We start from the raw sequence: 20,000 nt of genomic DNA on the forward strand, positions 1-20,000 counted from the left end.
GATAGGTGGACAGAGAGACAGACAGACAGACAGACAGACAGGTGGACAGAGAGACAGACAGGTGGACAGACAGACAGACAGGTGGACAGGTGGACAGATAGACAGACAGACAGGTGGACAGAGAGACAGACAGGTGGACAGACAGACAGACAGACAGGTGGACAGAGAGACAGACAGACAGGTGGACAGTCCCTCCCCGACTCTCTCTCTCCAAGTCTGTCTTCCAAGTCTCCCAATTCACTTCAGTTCAGTTGGGCTTTATTGGCACGGGAAACAGACGTTAACAATGCCAAACCAAATGTGTGTGTGTGTGTGTGTGTGTGTGTGTGTGTGTGTGTGTGTGTGTGTGTGTGTGTGTCTGTGTCTGTGTGTGTCTCTGTGTGTGTGTGTCTCTGTGTGTGTGTGTCTCTGTGTGTGTGTGTCTGTGTGTGTGTGTGTGTGTGTGTGTGTGTGATACGTATTGATCAGCAGGATCCCGTCTCCGTCTCCTCGGAGGATTTTTAACGTCGAGCTCTTTGAAATCTGAGATCAGAGCTGAACTCGTTAAATGTTCCTTATTTCACTGAATGTTGAACTCTGTAGGAGGAAGATCCTGTCTCACCTCACCTGTCTCGCCTCACCTGTCTCGCCTCACCTGTCCAACAGCGACCACGTGTTCTGTCTGTGTCTTCCTGTCTGGATGTCCAGTCTGTGGACACTGAGCCTGAGTCAGGATCTGTCTCTGCTTCCTGTCTCTCACAGCAGAGACAGATTCTGCCGGTCCGTCGTCTCTTCAGGTCCAGATAACTTTCTGATCTGGCTTTTAGTTTCTGTCCAGTGATCCAGATTCAGGTTTCTGTACGTGGTGTTGTAGTTCGGTTTCCTCTGATTGGTGTTTGGAGAGCAGTGCTGCTGTGAGACTGGTCCGAGAGTCTGAGGGGGGGCAGAGAGTCTCAGCACCAGCTGACATAGGGGACTCTGTTCTGGGCTCAGCTCCTGGGTCTGGAGGGCTTTGGGATGGAGGGGGTCTCGGGGGATTTAAGGTGATTAAAACATGTGAGCGCTCTCTGTTGAATGTTAACTATCAGCGGGTCTCGGCCTGATTCTGCTCCACATGCATCTGTTGGTGTTTTTAATAGATTCAAATAATTCAAAGTAGCCCACAGTTCTATTAAGTATTTGGGAATCATTAGAAACCCTGAAGTGTTCAGTACCCTGAACGGAGTCAGACGGAGTCCCGTGAGTGTAGTTTGATGTGCTTCTCAGAGACATGGCTACACCAGGATCCTGGATCATAACGTTTCCATCAACGGCTTTCAGACTGTTCGGGCCGACAGGGATCACACCAGGGGCGGGAAGGGGAAAGGCGGCGGGCTTGCTGTTCTGGTCAACAACAGATGGTGTAACCCTGGTCACATCACTATCACGCAGAGTATCTGTAGCCCGGACATTGAACTGGTAGCTGTGGGACTCCGGCCATATTATCTGCCACGTGAATTTTCACATGCCATTGTTGTGGCTGTTTACATCCCCCCCTCTGCTAACCCGGCATCGGCCTGCAACGCCATTCACACCGCCATAGCACATCTACAGACTCAACACCCGAGTGCACTCATATTAATCTCAGGTGACTTCAACCATGTCAGTGTTTCAACAACGCTGACTGATTTCACCCAGTATGTGAGCTGTCCTACTAGAGAGGAGAGGACACTGGACCTGCTGTATGCTAACGTTAAGGACGCATACAGCTCTTCCCCCCTCCCCCCTCTGGGTAGGTCAGACCACAACCTGGTTCACCTCAAACCCTGCTATGTGCCTCTGGTTAAAAGGCAGCCTGCGACCACAAGGACAGCGAGGAGATGGTCGGAGGAGGCCTACGAGACGCTGCAGGAATGTTTTGAGGAGACAAACTGGGATGCACTCTGTGAGCCTCATGGAGAGGACATTGACGGGCTCACTGAGTGCATCACTGGCTACATTAACGTCTGTGTGGAGAACAGAGTTCTACACCCTGACCTGTAATTTGGACTCGTTCAGGGCTCTGTGGAGGATCAAACAAGCTTTATGTTCACTGGGAAGATGGTTCGCTGGCTCTTAATCTTTTACTTATTATGGCTTAAGCGTGCGTGTGTGTTATAACTTGTGTAAATAAAAGTCTCTTTGTGTTTGTGTCTCTCACCCAGGCTCAGCACCGTGATGAGATGTTGAGGATGTACCACGCTCTGCGCGAAGGCCTTAGCATCATCGGTGACATCAGCACCTCCACCATAACCACGGCGATGCCACCGCCTGTCGACGACTCCTGGCTGCAGGTGACGGGGATGCCGTCTGGACGCAGGTAACCTAGCAACGAGTCAGCTGTTACGTAGATATGGTATGTATGATCTGCATCAGTCTGCTGGTCTCTGCAGGTCTCCCATGTCGAGTCCGACCCCCCAGCGTCGGGCTCCTCCTGGACCTCCTCGTCCAGGCGGTCGTGCTGCCCCCGGCCCTCCATCTCGTCCCGCGGTGTCACCTGACCCTGGACCCCCGCCCTCCGTCCCCTCCCGACCCAACAGAGCGCCCCCACCTGGAGTCCCCAGGTACCTACACACACACAGACAGTGTTTATCCACTTTATAACAGTGACTCTGAGGTCAAAGGTCAAACTGACAGCCTACAGTGACTACAGGTGACCAGCAGCAGACTGGTTATTTCCCAGTCCGACTCTGGTTCTGTGTGATGTGTTCAAAGACTGTCAGGAAAGAAGATTTTACTGCGTTCCAGTCAGTAGAAACTGAATCCTGTCTGTTTGACCCTGCTGGTCTTCTCACCGTACAGCAGCAGTGATGGTGCGAGTTTATTCGCCTGATAAGATCCAGCAGTCGCTGCGGCAGCTGAGCCTCGCTCTGACGTCAGTGTTACTAAGTGGAGTTTTATCTTTACTAAATTAAAACAGGTTGCATCTCACAAACTAGTTCTGACATAGAGATTAGTTGTTGCTAAATATCTACAGCCACTAACTGCAGGTGGAGCTGTTAGTTACCTGAATTAGCTAACTGACAGAGCTAACCTTAGCATGCTAATATATGAGCACTTTAGACTGAGGAGTAAAAGAGGTAACGGTGTCGACATATCTGACCTGACTCTTGATCTAAATGTTGTCTAATAACGTTGAAAACTGGAAGACTTTAAATTACATTTCACAAAAATCACCTCAAATTACAAAACATGATGCTAATATAAAGACTAACTGACTAATGATTGACGCTTAGCTTAGTTTACTCTTAACACGGATTTCTACAGATAGAAATAAAATAAAGGACTGACAGTTAACTTTCATTTATCATTTGGCCTGAAAATATTGTTTTTGAAGGTTATATTACAGCTCATGATGCTGCTGTGACTTCCTGTTTACATAGCTGATCGCTCCTGATTGGACAGCGCTACAGAGGTTTCCTAGCAACAGATTTACACATTACTAAAGTCTTTGCTAGCTGAGACATTTCTTAAGTTTTAATGGTGCAACCTGATTTAGTAAATCAGTTTGAAACTAGTTAGTCGTCACGAAGAACTTAGGAAGGACTTTGATGACTTATGAAGAGCTGCTGCAGCTCAGAGTCCTGGACTCAGTCTGTGCCGGACTGCGTGGAGAATGTGGTGAATCGAAACGCTGTGATGGAAACAGAAAACAGTATCTGAGCGCAGAAACCTGCCACCAGAGCTGTTGCTTCGACGGCTTCGAGTCCCACAAACTTCTCTTTCGTTTCACCTCCGTCGTTTTAGTCCCCCTAACAAAAAAACTTTGTTCAAAAATGGAGCTTACAAAATGTCACACCCGATTTGATTCTGATTGGCCGGTTTGTAGTCGTGGGTCGGAGTTTTGCTGCAGGTTGTTTTTGGTCTCCAGAGATCTGAATCCTCCATCAGAGGACGAGTCTGCCGGCGAGATTTGTTTTTGATCGACGACCAAAGATTTCACCACATTTCTCTCACAGTCGTCAGATTTCGTCTCAGACAGCCCAGAATGTGTAAAGGGGCCTTAGGATCAGCTGAAGACTACATTTCCCATTAGCCCTGTATCAGGAAGAAAAGCTTTACCGTGATGCTGCATTCAGGTCATGTGGGAGCTCTGTTTCCCATCTGTATGTATATTTTATTTATTTATGAGGTCTGCCCAAAATATGTTTATTTATTTGTCTGATTGAGACTGACTGAAAAGTCAGCTAGCTCAGTTAGCTTGTTAGCTCACAAACACATACATCAGTAGGGGAGAAATGGTAACTGCAGCCAACTCAAACCGTGAACATCAGGTTTCAGGTCATTAACACCAGCTGCAGCCTGCAGGTGAGGAGGAGGAGGAGGAGGAGGAAGAGGAAGAGGAAGAAGAAGAAGAAGAAGAAGAAGAAGAAGAAGAAGAAGAATGAGTCTGTTTACATCCTCCTGTTTTTATTCACACTTTCAATTCGCAAATGAAAAGAAACCTGAGTGGAAACACTGGAAGTTTAAATAAACTCTAAACATGTAAAAGGAGCTTCCTGTCCGAGGCGTGGAAGCTGTTTGAAACCAGAAGCAGCCTGAAGAGCTGAGAGCATCAGCTGTGCGGAGCGATGAGGAGGCTGGAGCCTTCCTCACACGAACACATGAAGCCGACAGAAGCGTCATGTTTCCGTCATGTTACTGACGTCGTCTCGCTGCGTCCTCTTCTTCTGCGGCGCTTTAACGGCAGCGGCTGGAGGATCGGCTGTGTCGCAGTGATGTACAGTCAAAGTGGCATTTGTTATTTTATTTCACATGAACTATTATGAAAATGACACATTATTGATTTAAATGAATAGAACCTAACGTTAAAATTAGATAGAAGCATATTATGCATATGGAACTCGTGAGAGGGGCGAGATAGTTTAGGTCACTTTGGATCCAGGTCTGTATCATTAGTCAGGTTTCATCCAAATGCAGGGGTGCAGGGGGTCGGACTCAGGGGGGGTCGGACCGCTTGGGTTCACCCCTGCATTTGGATGAAATGACTAATGATACAGACCTGGATCCAAAGTGACCCAAACCAGCTGGTTTCGCTGATTAGAGTGGACTGTAAAACTGTATGATGTTGGAAAATCGAAATAGCAAAATGAGAGTTTATTGGCAGATATCAAATGATTCGAGACTTAAATCAGCATCAGGAGAAAACAAAAGAAACATTTTCTGACATAAACTCCAACTTTTAGGTCAACACGTAACATCTCGCAAGCTGTTTTAATGAGCAACACAGCAACTTTGAGCTGCAATTCCCCACGCTGAAATGTGACCTGAATGCAGCATGAATGTGGTTCCAGATGTTTCCAGGTGTTCGGTGTTCAGATCAGTGTGGTGAAGACTTTACTGTGTCCAGTTTGGTTCTCTGAATCAGATATGTGCTCAAATAAACTTCTGGAGGTTCTAACTGATAAAATAACAATGAAAACTGTTTCTGCCATGACTCAGCAGATTCTTGTGTTTTTCACCAGACTGGACACAGAGATTATCTGAAAACCCACACAGTGTTTTATTAGAACAGACCAGACTTCATTGTAAAAAAAGCATATTTAGTGGTTAGAGTTTCTTCTTTGTTGGTGCTGTAGAAAGAAAGCAGCGATCCACAAACAACCTGCACAGACATGGAAAAGAAAGACTGGTCTTTCTTTCTTCTTCTCTTCCTCCCTCTGCTCTTTCTTCTCCTCTTCATCCTCAGACTTCATCACTCCTCCATCTTTAAACACTAGACGTCCCGTTAACATTAAAGGATCTGTCCCGCATTTTGGGAACTCCACAGTTTCATCTCTGTGAGTCCAACGCAGAGAGAGGTCCAGGACGTGTTTAGCCTAGCTTAGCACAAAGACTGGAAGCAGGGGGAAACTGTTGGCCTAATTCCATCAAACATGAAAAATTTCAACAACTTCAATTCGTTTCAGCCAGTTCCAACTACACTGCACGAAAAATCTCCATCTTACCAAGTAATTTTTGTCTGTTATTGAGTCCTAAAAGTCTTATTTCCTTATATTGAGTGATAGAGCAGTGAGAACATTTCAGTTTTTTATGATATAAATCAACTTCTTTCAAAAACTTTCTAGAAGTGAGCATCTGTATCTTCCCCCCCAGCAGGATGTTGTTGTCAAGATGTTGAAAAGACTCTTAGAGCTAGTAGGCAAAACTTCTGTAGCTGGCGAGCTAACCACTACCACGCTGCCAAGCTACGATAGCTTCCTCCATTTTGATTTTAAATGGTGCGACTGGGCCTTAAAACCACCATCAGCAAAAGCCCACTGACTCTTGGATTTAAAGGTGTCTAGCTTCCTAGCTAACGGGGCAGTTTTCAGTTGTTGGAAGGTGTATCTTTTCTTTTTTGATGGAGCTAGGCTCGCACTTTACCCCTGCTTCCAGTCTTTGTGCTAAGCTAGACTAATCAGGCCCTGAGCCATCTCTGTACCTGATATCAATATTTTACTTTACCTTTCACCATCAACCTCTATACGTCCACCTGGAGCCATGTCTGTCTACCTGTCTGTCTCTGTCTACCTGTCTGTTTGTGTGATCCTGTTCTAACAGCACCTTTATAAGGCTAACAGGAAGCTCTCAGGTGTGTCAGTGTCAGAGCAGGTAGGCCCGCCCCCCTCATATTGACCATATATGGTTATTCTTTCAGAATCTCTATCAGTGACCAGTGAGGAGTTCACCAATGGTACGTCAGCTGTCTGTGTGATGTCACTGTCTCTCACCAACTCTGTGTGTGTGCCTCATCGTCCAATCAGATCGCTGTCTTCGCCATGTGACCCCGCCCACTCCCCCAGCATCATAATTAGCTGTGTGATTGACAGCTCCATCGACCTGTTACTGACTGTGTGTCTCTCTGTCTGTCTCTCTCTATCTGATTGTTGTTTGTATTTGTTTTTGTTGTGTTGTCTCCAGTCGGAGGGCTCCTGCATCTCCATCCCGACCCTCCAGGACAGACTCTGACTCCTCCCTCTAACACACACACACAATATACACACCAAAAACACACACATCACATTAAACATGAGGATCCAGCTGGATTAAACATGTTTCAGTCATGTTCACAAATGTATCACATGAGGTTTTGGAGCACAAACAGACTGTTAACACTCACAAACTTCAGAACCAGCTCCTACTGGTTCCAACCAGTTCTGACTAGTTCCAATAGGTTTTACTGGGTGCCAGCTGGTGACAACAAGTTTCTGCTGGTTACTACTGTTTTTCTACTAGGTTCAACTTGTTCATACTGGCATAAGATGGGTACAGCTTGTTCCTAGTGATTTCAGCTTGGTCCAACTGGTCCCTTCTGGTTTCTACTGCTTTCAGTTGTTTTTTACTGGTTCCAACATTTTTCGACTGATTCCAGCTATTTCCACAAGGGTTCCTAGTTGTTCCAGCTGGTTTCTACTAATTTTAGCATGGTCCAACATGTACCTACTGGTTCCAACTGGTTCTAAGTGGTTCTAACTGATTCCAACCAGTTCTGACTGGTTCCAGTTGGCTTTGACTGGTTACAATAAGATCCAGTCGGTACCAACAGGTTTCTTCTGGTGCCAGCTGGTTCCTATAGGCTCCTACTGGTTACCTTTGGTTCCTACTTCTATCAGCAGGTTCCAGCTTGTTCCTATTGGCTCCTACAGCTGTAGCACAAGTGCATGTTGTGTTTGCTCAGGTTTATATCACTGCAGTTTTCGCTTCTGTCAGTGAGAAAGGGGTTCACAGTCAGTAGAGATACTCAGAAATACTCCTGCCCTGTTTCTGGACTTTGTCACCAGGTATTTGACCCCAGATATGTTCCAAAATGAACTTCAGATGTCAATATGGCATTGACAGGAGGTAAAAGTTATGACAGCATCAATTTCACTGTAGAGAAAAGTAAAAATGTTAATTTTGTGTCTCTCCGAGTGGAAAGATGGTAATGCTTTACATAATGTTCTTCATTTTGTGCTCTACTTTGCACAAAATGTAGTGGCCATTAGAGCAAATGCAGCTTAAAGGTCTTTTCAGACGGTAAGCGACACTTTGCCAATGTACCCGCTTGGATCCGCGCTCACTGCGCTCCTCATGTGAAATAGACAGGCAGACAAGCGCTCTGCGAATGAACGCCAGACACTCTGTGTGGTAACCATGGAAACTGCTTCTGTGCACTACTTTATATCTGCCGGTACAACTGTATTTTCTTGCAAATCACAGACTCTTATTGTTGATAGCTAGTAAGCTAAATTAGCAAAGTCCTAACGTTATAGCCCAGTTTATGTTAAAACTATACGTAATTTTTGTGAAAAAAGAGAACCCCTCTTTGAACAGAAATGGTGGTCTGAGATTTAATCTGCCCAAAGTCTATCAGAGTGTATTATCACCTTGGTCACGCCAATCACATGCTAATCAGGTACTTAACTGTGATGAAGTAGATGCAGCTAGAGAACAATAGGCCTGATTACTGATTACTGGGCCATCATGGAAACAATTAGGTCAGTTTCAGGTGAAACTAGCTATTAACAGATACTCAGGTAGACTCCTCCCTGAGGGCGGGGCTTATGTAACACAGAGTAGCTTAAATTTCCAGTTCCCGCCCAATTTTTTCACAATTGAGAATGACTTCCGGATGGGAGCCGAAACGTCTTGATTCTGAAAACAGTGTCCAGATGACTGCGACTGAAACCTTTTCTACGATAAACTATACGTAATGTTACCTGACACATCCAGTCTTGCGCTGATGCTCTGCCAAGCGAAAGCCCTCCTGTTTATGTCCCGATAACTGTTTAGAAAACAGTTATATATTTCAGGGAATTCACAAACAACAAGGATCAGCCCCTCGTCTATTGATTTGCACGGCGAACTGCACGTCACGTAGAAAAAAGTTCCACACAAATCAACTCTGGCAGTGGGTGGGCCTGTGCGTGAGACGAGCACAAGGGCGTCAGTTTCGCGGGATCGCGCCCGCTTGATGCTCCGACTGTCAGATTGCCTGCACCTCCCTACCTGCCCGCTCGCCTCTCATTGAAAATGAATTACCAGGCGTATCAATCGCTTACCGTCTGAAAAGACCTTAAAGCTGTGGAGGCTGTGGCTTCAGTTTTCTTCAGTGGTATACAGTAGCCATTTTTTTTCTGTGTTGATACACATTAAGAAGGAGACCTTGTTTTCCACTCACTGCGCTTGGCTGACGTGAGGTCTGCAGTTGGATCCTTCTCGGCTGCAGAACTGAACCAATAATCCTGCAGGTTGAAATCACAAAAGTAACTGGTTCCTAACTTTATGACATTAGAGTACCAGCTGTTTGAGGCAGTGTTCATGTAGAGTTTAGTGTCATCGGCGTAAAGATGTAAATATTTGTCACACCAGAGAATCTACCCTGTATCCTACTCTACTGTATCCTACTCTACTGTAACCTACTCTACTGTATGCTACTCGGCTGGACTCTGACATATTCAGTTCTAATGTACTGAACTACCCTAATGTACTCTAGTCTACTCTACTAGTGTGTATGTTTGTGTGTTTTATTCAGCAAAATTATGTTTTCTTACTTGTTCCAACTGTATCTAACTGGTTCCATCTGGTTCTAACTGGTTCTAACCATATCTGGATAGTTCCAACTGGCTCTAACTGTTTCCATCTGATTCCAAATGGTTTCAATTGGCTCTGAATGATTCCAACTGGTTCTGACTGTTTCCAACTGGTTGGAACTGGTTCTTACTGGTTCCAAACTGTATTAACTGGTTGAAACAGGATCTGACTGGTTCCAACTGGCTTTAATTGGTTTCAACTGGTTCAAAATGGTTTCAGCTGGTTACAACCTGTTCTGACTGGTTTGGATTGGTTCTTAGTTGTTCTGGTTTTAACAAAGAACTGGTCGTGTTTGATGTGAACTTTGACCCTGAAATCGCCTTACCTGCTTTTTTTGGGTTTCTGTCTCTGACTGGTTTCCACTGGTTCTAACTGGTTCCCACAGGTACCAACACAGTATTGTTCATCGATTGACATGACCATTGACCCTTGAACCCTCCTGCCTGTTTAATTTTCCGTTGATTCACTGTTTTCCTCTTTTCTTTTCTCTTTCTTCATGTTTGTTTTTTGTCATTTCTTCCCCAGTCGTCCCAGCAAAGGTAGCCCCGCCCACGGAGAGAGCCCCCAGTCTTCTATTGAGGGTTAACCTGAACCGAGTGTGTGTTTGCGTCTATACTGAACTGTTCTACTGGTCTCTACTGATGCTGTGTTACTGTGAACCTTGCTAGTGATAATAATAATAATAATAATAATAATAATAATCACAATGATATTGATTATCAGCACATTATGAATATATAGCAAATGATCAGCAAAGTACTACTGCAATATTGAGTGTATAGTTATGTCGTCCAGCTTTCTGTCTGCCCAGGAGAGTGAGACAGGTCAGCTGCCTGTCTGTCAGCCTCCTCACACTGTCAAAATGACAGTGACAGAAAAATATGATTTATAACATCAGGTTTATAAAGTACTGTAGAAGTGAAGACCTCTCACTCCTCTCTGGATGTATAATTCTATAATTCTAATTAATAATTTAGTCTTTTCAGTTACTCTTTTTTGTGTCTTGTATGAAGCTTCTTATTTATGTGGAATTGCGAGAGCGTTTCTTTACAGTGTAAAGTTTACATATTGTTTTAACTTATGTATTTATTAATCCATGATTTATTTATTATCTGCTGTTCTTGTTAATATGGCGTTATTGATGTTAGCTGTCACCTTTTTAAACCAATGGTCCTAGAATCTACTGTGTTCTAGTCCTTCTGTGCTATTCTACTGACATCTGTCCTCTGAATCTTGTAACTAACATCTGGTTCTAACCAGTTCCAACTGGTTCCAACTGGTTCAAACTGGCTCTGACTGGTCCAGTGTGGTTCCAAGCGCATCCAGCTGGCTCTGACTTCCCCCAACTTGTTCTAACTAATTTCAAATGTTTCTGACTAGTCCCAATTGGTTTAAACAAGTTCCATTTGGTTCTAACTGGTTCCCGCTGGTTGTAACTGGTTCCTTCTGGCTCTGACTGGTCCCAGCTCTGACTGGTTCCAACTCGCTTCACTGGTTCCAATCGGTTCTAATTGGATCAAACTGGTCCAACTGTTTCTAGCTGGCACTGACAGGTTCCCACCGGTTCAAACTGGTTCCAGCTGGTTTTGACTGGTTCCTACTGGGTCTAATTAGTTCCATCTAGCACTGGGTGGTTCTAAATAGTTCCAGTTGGCTCCTACTGGTTGTAATTGGTTCTTACTGGTTCCAGCTGGTTGTAATTGTAATCCAGCTTGCTCTGACAGGTTCCAGTTGGTTCCAACTGGTTTTGAAACCAATTGACACAGTTAGCAGCAAACAGCCAACAGCAACCATCTAACATTCACAATGTCAAGGTGTCGGTTACTTCACACTTTATTTTTTGGGCCCGGGCATTTCCTAATAATTTCCTTGTGAGTTTTTTGAAAAGAACTATATCATTTAATTAATTGGGTTAAATTAACTGGGAGTGAAACATTTGAACATTGTCTCTGTTTTACCTGTAATTAGTCCCAAATTACTGAATTCTGTCCAGGAAACTCACAAGGAAATTATCAAGAAATGGTCCAAAAAAGTGACCGAGATAATTATAGAATTATCAAATAAAAACACAATTGGTTGCAATAGAAAGGTAGTGTATCCAATGTTTTTTAGATTCCTCTGATGTCTGTATTTTAGCTTAAATATTTTATGAACGTGTTCCGAACTGGAGCTTCATTTATAAAAGTGTTGTTTTTGGTTGCTGATGGAGATGCGATGCAGATGTTGTAAAATGAGTCCAACGTTGGTCACAGTCATCGGTCTGAGTATTAATGAATTATTAATGTTAGCAGGTGTTTTTCACCAGCTGTTAGATTTTGTCTATTTGACTGAATGTGATGTTTCCGACTGAACAAACCTAAACTGTAACTGCTGATCTATTTATTCTACCTGTGTATGTTGTTCATGTAGTGGTGATTCTGTCGTCGAGCTCTGAGCTGCGTTCAACGCGACACATGCTTCACCGTGTTAGCGGAGATCGTGAAGTGTCCTCATGTGTTCAGATTCATGTCAGCATGGTAGTTCAAGTTAAAGTAGAAATGTTTATAAAAAGTGTTGTATGATTTTTAATGTACTTTAATAATCAGTAAAGTGTTGTACCAGTTGCTCTGCAGCAGCGTGTTGAACGCAGCTCTGCCTCCCACACACCTGTGATGGTGCATAGTTCACTCTGTATGGTATTAATATAAATGTAATGTTTACAGAATATGTGAATAATATAATGCGCCATATATATGTGATGGACATATATATAGATCTATTAAACTGAAATATGCAGACTGTAGTGTGTGTGTGTGTGTGTGTGCGTATAGTTTTGTTGTGTATTTTGGTGTCATGTGATCAGGGCCAACAGAGACGTGTTGACATGAATAAAGTTTGTGTGAATGAAGATGACGAGCGTCCACTCTTCTTTTCACACTGACGAAACACATCAACATTCAGCTGATGTAAATCAAACTGGTGAAGTTTCAGATTAACTAAACCTGTTTAACATCTTACCAACATCTCTGTTCTAATCTACTCATTTACTAACTTATTAAGTAACTCATTCATTAACTGACTTGTTCACAAACTCATTCACTCAACTATTTAACTTATCCATTAACTCATTAACTAACTAGCTCGCCCTCTGGTTAGCTTCCTTCTCCAGCATTGTGTCCTAAAGCTCTGTCACCGTGACCCCCGAATGATTCAATATGTGTTTCGCGACTGTTCAGCTGCGCCGAAATGGAGGACAGTAAATAAAGGCACTTCTGGTCCTCTGAAGGTATATTTCAGTCACTGCTGTCACCTGCTGCTCTCCACCTGTCACCTGTCACCTGTCACCTGTCCACAGCAGAACTCTTCATTTAGTGGTCCAGAGAATTAATGGGTAAAGTAATCTAGTTATATTTTGCCTGTGTGTTTGAACAGTGAGGAGAATAAACATGTAACTATTAGGATTAGCATCATACAGGCTATTACAGTATCTGCTCGAAACACAGATACAGAGTCGATAGTATGTGATAGTGGAGACATCAATGTTTGAAGCCTGCAGGAAGCAGGACCTCTGGGAACTTTTCCAGGTTTGTTTCTCAACAACTTTATTTGATGAGTTCAGATCCATCAGCTGGACATTTAGTCAGCTCAGCAGTTTCACTTACAACACTGAAGTCATGAATCTGAAACTGGACGGCTTCATGTATGTTAATGATGAAAGAAGAGTTCATTCAATAAACACTCATGATGAGATTTTACAGCGCAGACCTGTGCTGTCTGCCTCCAGCCAGCAGGAGGTGCTGCAGGATGACGGACTGACTGATGCCCTATTTCTAACCTGAAAGCATCCTCCTCCTCCTCCTCCTCCTCCTCCTCACTGTGAGGACAGATAGACATGCTGACTGAATTCAGTTCAACTGAGACAGAAAGAGGAAGGAAGAGACAGAGACGACAGAGCGTGAGCAGAGTGTGAGCTGTACAACATGAGACCAGCGGATTAAACTGTCGCTCTGCTGATCTGACTGTACCAGCTGTCTGTCTGTCCACCTGCAGACATGTCCTCCCAGGCTGAGAGTAAGACAGGTAAGCTCCTCTTCTCCCTCTGTCTCATGTGCTAACTGTTAGCCACAAGCTAAAAACATTCACTTCCTGTCATTTTACTTCAGAGTTTTTATTTTATTTTAACTGAGATGCTTTTATTTTGTAGTTTTTGATGATGATGATGATGATGATGATGCTCCTCTTCCTCTCCAGCCTCCCAGTTTGTGTCTCTTACCATGAGGCTGAAGGATAAGCTCCACCCGCAGCGGATCAGACGCTCTGGGCGAATCAAACACACCCTGTCACAGAGAGTCAAACCACCTGATCTGAACCTGCAAGTACACACACTGGAACACAAGGTACACACACTCACACACACTCACACACACACTGCAACACAAGGTACACACACTCACACACACACTGGAACACAAGGTACACACACACACACTGGAACACAAGGTACACACACTCACACACACACACACACACTGGAACACAAGGTACACACACTCACACACACACACACACACACTGGAACACAAGGTACACACACTCACACACACACTCACACACACACTGGAACACAAGGTACACACACACACTCACACACTGCAACACAAGGTACACACACACGCACACACACACTCACACACACACACACACACACACACACACACTGGAACACAAGGTACACACACACACACACACACACACACTCACACTCACACACACACACACACACTGGAACACAAGGTACACACACACACACACGCACACACACTCACACTCACACACACACACACACACACACACTGCAACACAAGGTGATATAACATTAATTAAGTTCTTCCTTCTAAAGTCTCAGACTTCCTGTCCACATCAGCGCTGTAATTACACAATATGGCCAAAAGTATGTGGACATCTTAAGGTCACGTGTATGTCATAGACAAACATGTGATTCTGTCCAACCAGCAGGAAGAAATATTCCAGCTCATAACCAGATGTAACATGTTAACGTTTGGACAGAGCCAGGCCAGCTGTTTCCAGCTGTTAGTCTCGATGCTAAGAAATGAGGTTGAGAGGAAAGACTTGATTTTGGATATTATCACCGTTTTATATATTCAGATTGCCAAGATTTTGTGATTTGAATGAAGTCATCAGGGCCAAAATAACACCTCTCACCAGTTACCAGTCATCCAATATGTGATATTAAAAAGACAGTCATGAAGTGTCTGTAAGTCACTCTGGTTATTTTGGTTTTAGTGGTAAATAGATGAGTGTTGTCTGCATAGCAGTGAAAGATTGTATGTAAGAACGATTTGTCCTAAGAGGAAGCATGTTAAGGGAAAAGAGAACAGGACCTAGGACGGATCCCTGAGGAACCCCAGAGGAGATATCAGCTATGCAGTATGAGAAAATCCCCAAACTGACTGAAAGTAGACTAAAATATGTGGGCAGGGCTTCTGTAACTCAGCGCAATCTGCTATTCAGGGTTTCCTTCATTGGTCTTTGTGTAAAAGTGAAATCTGCTCCTGGTTTACTATAGTACTCCAACATAAATGAGGATCTGCTACAGACCTTAATTTTAGAATTTGGGTCCTTCATGATTTCAAAACAGTTCATTCAGTCCTCCAGTGACGCAGTGAGTCTCTTCTATACAGTAGCTGTTCAGCAGAGACAGATTAAGAACAGAAACCTGAGCCAGAGAGGTCCTGACTTTTAGTCCAAAAACACTGGATCGTACATTTCCCATAATGCACCTGGTGTCTTTCATTAGAGCCCCCCTGGTTGGTAAACAGCCACGTCTTTCAGACTCCACACCTCTAGTTTGTCCCACAGCCTGATGACATCACTATGACATCATTAACAGTCAGTGGGCTCATGGGAAATGTTGTTCATTAAAGCTCTGTGTGTGTGTGTAAGTCGGAGTCTGTGTTAGAGAACCAGCAGCGGGCCGTCGTCAGCTCTCTGCAGTACTTCAAAGCTCTGGTGGACAGACTGGGAGTGGACAAACTGGTCCTGAACCAGTCTGTAGTGGGCGGTCTGCTGGGCGGTGCGTCCGGTGGAGTCCTGGAGGCGGTCCAGACTCTGGTCCAGCTGGATCCACACCTGCACAACAGGTAGGTGACACCTGTTGTCCTGTGACCCTGAACATCAGTGAGTGACCTGTCACCTGACCCTGACACGTCCCCGTCTGTCCTCTCTGCAGTAGGACTGTCTCTTCCTGTCTCACTCGTCTCTACCATTCTGTGGCTCAGCTGATTCGCTGGGCCGATCAGGTGATGCTGCAGGGCGTCGCCCATGACAGCAAAGAGTCAACAGCAAGCGTTACCACGGGGATCAGGGCCGTGCTGGACGGGGTCAAGGTGAGGACAAATGATGGACTGGTGTTTGTGTCCTTGTTTGAATGAAAGTGGACATTGCTGGAGACAAACTGAAAGCAAAGGACTGACCTGTCCATGTCTACAGGCTCAATGTGTCCCGTTGTCTTGTTTTCATTATCCTGTCTTCTCTTGTCCTATCTTCCAGTGTCCTGTCCCATTCTGTCCTCTTATATTGTCTTGTTCTCATTGTCTGGTCTTGTTCTGTCCCTTCTTATCCTTTTTCAATTGTCCTTTCATGACCTGTCTCCTACTGGTCTTATTGTCCTTGCATGTCCTTTGCTGTTATACTGTCTTATCCTGTCCTGTTCTTCTTGTCCAATACTATTTCGTCCTGCCTTGTTTTTTACCTATTGTCTCTTCCTGTCTTCCTGTCTTCTTATTGTCCTGTTATGACCTGTCCTTTCTTGGTCTTCTTGTTCCATCCTGTCCTGTTCTGCTTTGTCTTGGCAAAAATAATTGCTGTTTTGTCTTGTTGTTATTGTCGTGTCCTGTCCTGCCACATCGTGTCCTGTTATTTTACCTAGGGCTGCACGATATGGTAAAAAAAAAATCATATTGTAATTATTTTGACATATTACGATAGCGATATGATTCACGATTAGTGGGAATGATAATTTTTGCATCACAGTTTTCATTTTCACTGAAAAAACTATTAAAGTCACGATGATGTGACATTTGTTGGGGTCTGTACCGAACTTCCATCTGGAGAACCAGATGTGTGGGCCGGGGCGTCTCTGCAGCGCTACAGTACTTCATTATAAAGCTGCTTTGTTACACATTTGACTTTTTAATCAAAAAACTGCAGCTTCTGCAATGTGGATATTGCACTTGACCATATTGCGATTTCGATAATATTTCGATTAATTGAGACGGTGTCGTCCCTCATTCGTCCAGCAGTGGTCTATCGTAGAAAAGGTTTCAGTCGTAGTCGTCAGGATACTGTTTTCAGAATCAAGACGTTTCGGCTCCCATCCGGAAGTCATTCTCAGTTGGATTATTCTCAATTTTCGATTAATTGTGCAGCCCTGATTTTAACCTTTTGTGTCCCGTCCCATCCTGTATTCTGCCTTGTCTTTCCCTGTCCTCCCTTTTCTTATTGTCCTTCCATGTTCTGATTTATCTTGTTCTTATTGTCCATCCTGTCCTCCTCAGCCTTGTCCTGTCATTTCCTGACAAACATAGATACTTTGTGCTTTTCTTATTGCCCCCAAAAGCTCCCAGAGGCAAATTTCTGATGAGTGACAATTGGCTATATGAATAAAACTGACTTGACTTCTTGCCCGTTTGTCTTGCTCTTAGTATCCTGCTATGTCCTGTCCTGTCCCACATCAACAAAGTTGCCACAGTGAACGTCACCAGCGTCCTGTTCCTCTTGTTGTGGTCTGTCCTGTTATTTTGTTCTGTTCTTATTGTCTCGTCTTGTTCCGACTTGTCATTTTCTTATTGTCCACTGGTATCTTGTCCTGTCTTCCTCTGTCCTATTATTTTGCTCTCTTGTTGTTGTCCTTATTGTCGTCAGCATCCTGCCCTGTCTTAGCAGTATGTCTTTTTGTTGTAATCACCCATTTGTCTGTTAGGAACTGGTTCGATTGGCTGCAGAGAGACAAGACGGCCACGCCCCCTTGTCTCCTGTCCAATCACAAGCTGCTGTGGAACAGCCGGGTGGGTTTGACGAGCAGCCGACATCAGACAGGACTTCTACCTGCCGGAGTCCAGGAGCTCCTGCAGAGGAGGAGGAGGGGTTGAGGATGGAGAGGAGAGGGGAGGAGCAAACTGTTTTAGCTCCTCCCAAACCCTTGATGCCCTTCCCAGAGCCCCTCCCCCAGGGACTGAGGTGAGTCCTCTGGTTATGTATAATAAGCCTCATATCTTGTTAAATTTAAACATGAAGACAACATGGAAGGAACTTGTAACTTTACACACAAAATGTCCAGATATAAACCCATTTTCACACAAATTTTCATGGTCCTAGGAATGAGTCCATAATCGCCATTTTGGCAGCTCAAAAAGACAACAAATTGCAACCCTGGTTTGTCATACTTTCCATATATCGGAGTCCCTGAAATTTGGTATAACATCAGTCAAATACTGTATTTTTAGCTGGAAGTATGGAAACGTCCATATGTATTTGCTTTGGGGAACTGCCTGGGGCCCCAAAACCACTCATTTTGCACTTTTTCCCCCCATTCTCAAAGGTCCAGTAATGAAAATGTGACATCTGCTTGTGCCTTTCAGTCATTTGGATCTACTGTAGACTATTTTGTCTGTGCTTCTAGTAAATTTCAGCTCTAGGAGTTAAATGTCTGAAGATATTGAACCCTAAAAATGGCTTCGCGTCTCAAATCTTTTTTTAGGGGGCAAATTGACAACATTCCTAGGGTTAAACAAATATGCAATTCTCAAAATCCAGACAAAATATTTTACACAATTTATTTTTTGGTCTCAAATAGCATATACATAAAGTTTGAACAAAATCTAAAATGTAAACAAAAACCAAGTTTCAGCTCTTTCCACAGAATGGGATTCGGATCAGGACTCATAACAGGCCACTTCAGAGCGGTCCAATGTTTTCTTCTCATGCATTCTTGGGTGTCACGGTGGGTTATGCAGGGCAATGGGGATTGGACCCAAACGCAGACAGAACAGGCAGACTGGTGCAGTTCATTGATTTACTGTACATGAATGAGCGTACCGGCAGGTGTGGGCAGCACAGCAGTCCCACAGCATCACTGAGCCTCTTCCATGTTTCACGTCATTCTGTGAACAAAGGGTTGGTGTGATTTACCAAAAAGCTCTAATTTTGATTAATCTGTCCAAAGTACATTCTCCCAGAAGGACTGTGGCTCGTCAACAAGTCCAGTCTGGCTTTTTTGTGTCTCCCTCTTAGAAGGGGGTCTTCCTGGGTCTTCTACCATGGAGGACGGATTGTGCGACCTGAAACTATTGTACCTTAAACTTGAAGATCAGCTTGTATCTTTGTTGACGTTTTTGGTTCTTTCTCAACTGATCGAGGAATCCTTCTGTTCGATCTGTGACCACGTCCAGAGATGTTGGCCACAGACCCTTAAACTTCTTAATAATATTGGCAACAGCGGTCACAGGAACATCAAGCTCTTTGGAGATGGTCTTGTAACCTTTACGTTGATCCTTGGCTATTAGCTTTTAATCTGTTCAGCTCAGTCTCTGTCCTCCATGTTCAATGTGATGCCCAAAACAGCAGAGAGTCATTTTCTCCTTTTAAACTGGCTGCATGAGTGATTAAATGACTAATACTAATCCAAGCTATTTTCGAAGCCCAATTCAAATATTATTAAAGTGTTAGATATTCAGTTCATATGGTCTGTTATTGCCAGTGAAAATGACCTCTGTCCTGATTATAAAACTACTCTGCTGTCACGTTTGACATAACGTCGCGCCTTTATTAGATATTCTGCTGTAAGTGAATCTGACTCTGAAGCTCAAACTGTGACTGTGAGGAGAGAAAAGGCAGTTTCAGTCTGCTGATGTGTGGAGCAGAAATAGATCTGTGGATAAAACAGGAAACAGAAAGACTAAAGGCGTCACATGTCGTCCCCCCCCCCGTCTCTGCACTTCCTGTCTCTGTTAACTGAACGAAAGCAGAAAGAAGAAGTGAGAGAGACAGTTTCAACTTCTCTTTGTTTCTTTTCATGGAAATCAACAATTTTACAACATGAAACTTTAAAATCCAAGCAGGTCATGTGACCTGCTGCTGCTGATAAAAACAAACGCCTCTCTGCTGTTCAGTGAAAAAGAACCCAAACAAAGATGGAGGCTGTAAGCTGCTCTCCATCTTTGTTTGGGTCTAAACGCTGTTTGGGAATGAGTTCAAACTTCACTTCAGTGAAGAGCAGAAGGAATATGTTGCTTGAGTATTTCCATGTTCTGCTACTTTATACTTCTACTGTGATTCATCTATCTGACAGCTGGAGTTACTGGTTATCATTATAATAATAATGATAATAATGAACTTTATTTAAATTGCACCTTTCAAAGCAGAATGCAGCTCAAAGTGCTTCACAAGGG

The 20,000-nt window shown here is 43.9% G+C and overlaps 2 protein-coding genes across 4 annotated transcripts in view; both read left to right on the plus strand.

Annotated features, from left to right (window-relative positions):
- LOC122875994 (dynamin-1-like) overlaps positions 1 to 12,439 on the plus strand; it is a 33,248-nt gene extending 20,809 nt beyond the window's left edge. For 2 of the 3 annotated variants that reach the window (XM_044195766.1, XM_044195764.1), the window contains 3 exons: positions 2,163 to 2,317; positions 2,391 to 2,561; positions 10,078 to 12,439. In XM_044195766.1, coding sequence (XP_044051701.1) covers positions 2,163 to 2,317; positions 2,391 to 2,561; positions 10,078 to 10,138 — 387 coding nt within the window. In that variant the 3' untranslated portion in view covers positions 10,139 to 12,439. Of the gene's footprint in view, positions 1 to 2,162; positions 2,318 to 2,390; positions 2,562 to 6,637; positions 6,674 to 10,077 lie in introns of all 3 variants that reach the window. The other variant, XM_044195765.1, reaches the window with a different exon arrangement.
- Positions 12,440 to 13,416: 977 nt separating this feature from the next.
- Positions 13,417 to 20,000, plus strand: part of LOC122875993 (rap guanine nucleotide exchange factor 1-like) — a 17,612-nt gene continuing 11,028 nt past the window's right edge. Inside the window, 5 exon segments of the mRNA XM_044195763.1 lie at positions 13,417 to 13,611; positions 13,783 to 13,928; positions 15,496 to 15,692; positions 15,782 to 15,938; positions 17,534 to 17,790. Coding sequence (XP_044051698.1) covers positions 13,584 to 13,611; positions 13,783 to 13,928; positions 15,496 to 15,692; positions 15,782 to 15,938; positions 17,534 to 17,790 — 785 coding nt within the window. The 5' untranslated portion in view covers positions 13,417 to 13,583.

Source organism: Siniperca chuatsi, linkage group LG5, assembly GCF_020085105.1.
Source record: "Siniperca chuatsi isolate FFG_IHB_CAS linkage group LG5, ASM2008510v1, whole genome shotgun sequence".
NCBI lineage: Eukaryota > Metazoa > Chordata > Actinopteri > Centrarchiformes > Sinipercidae > Siniperca > Siniperca chuatsi.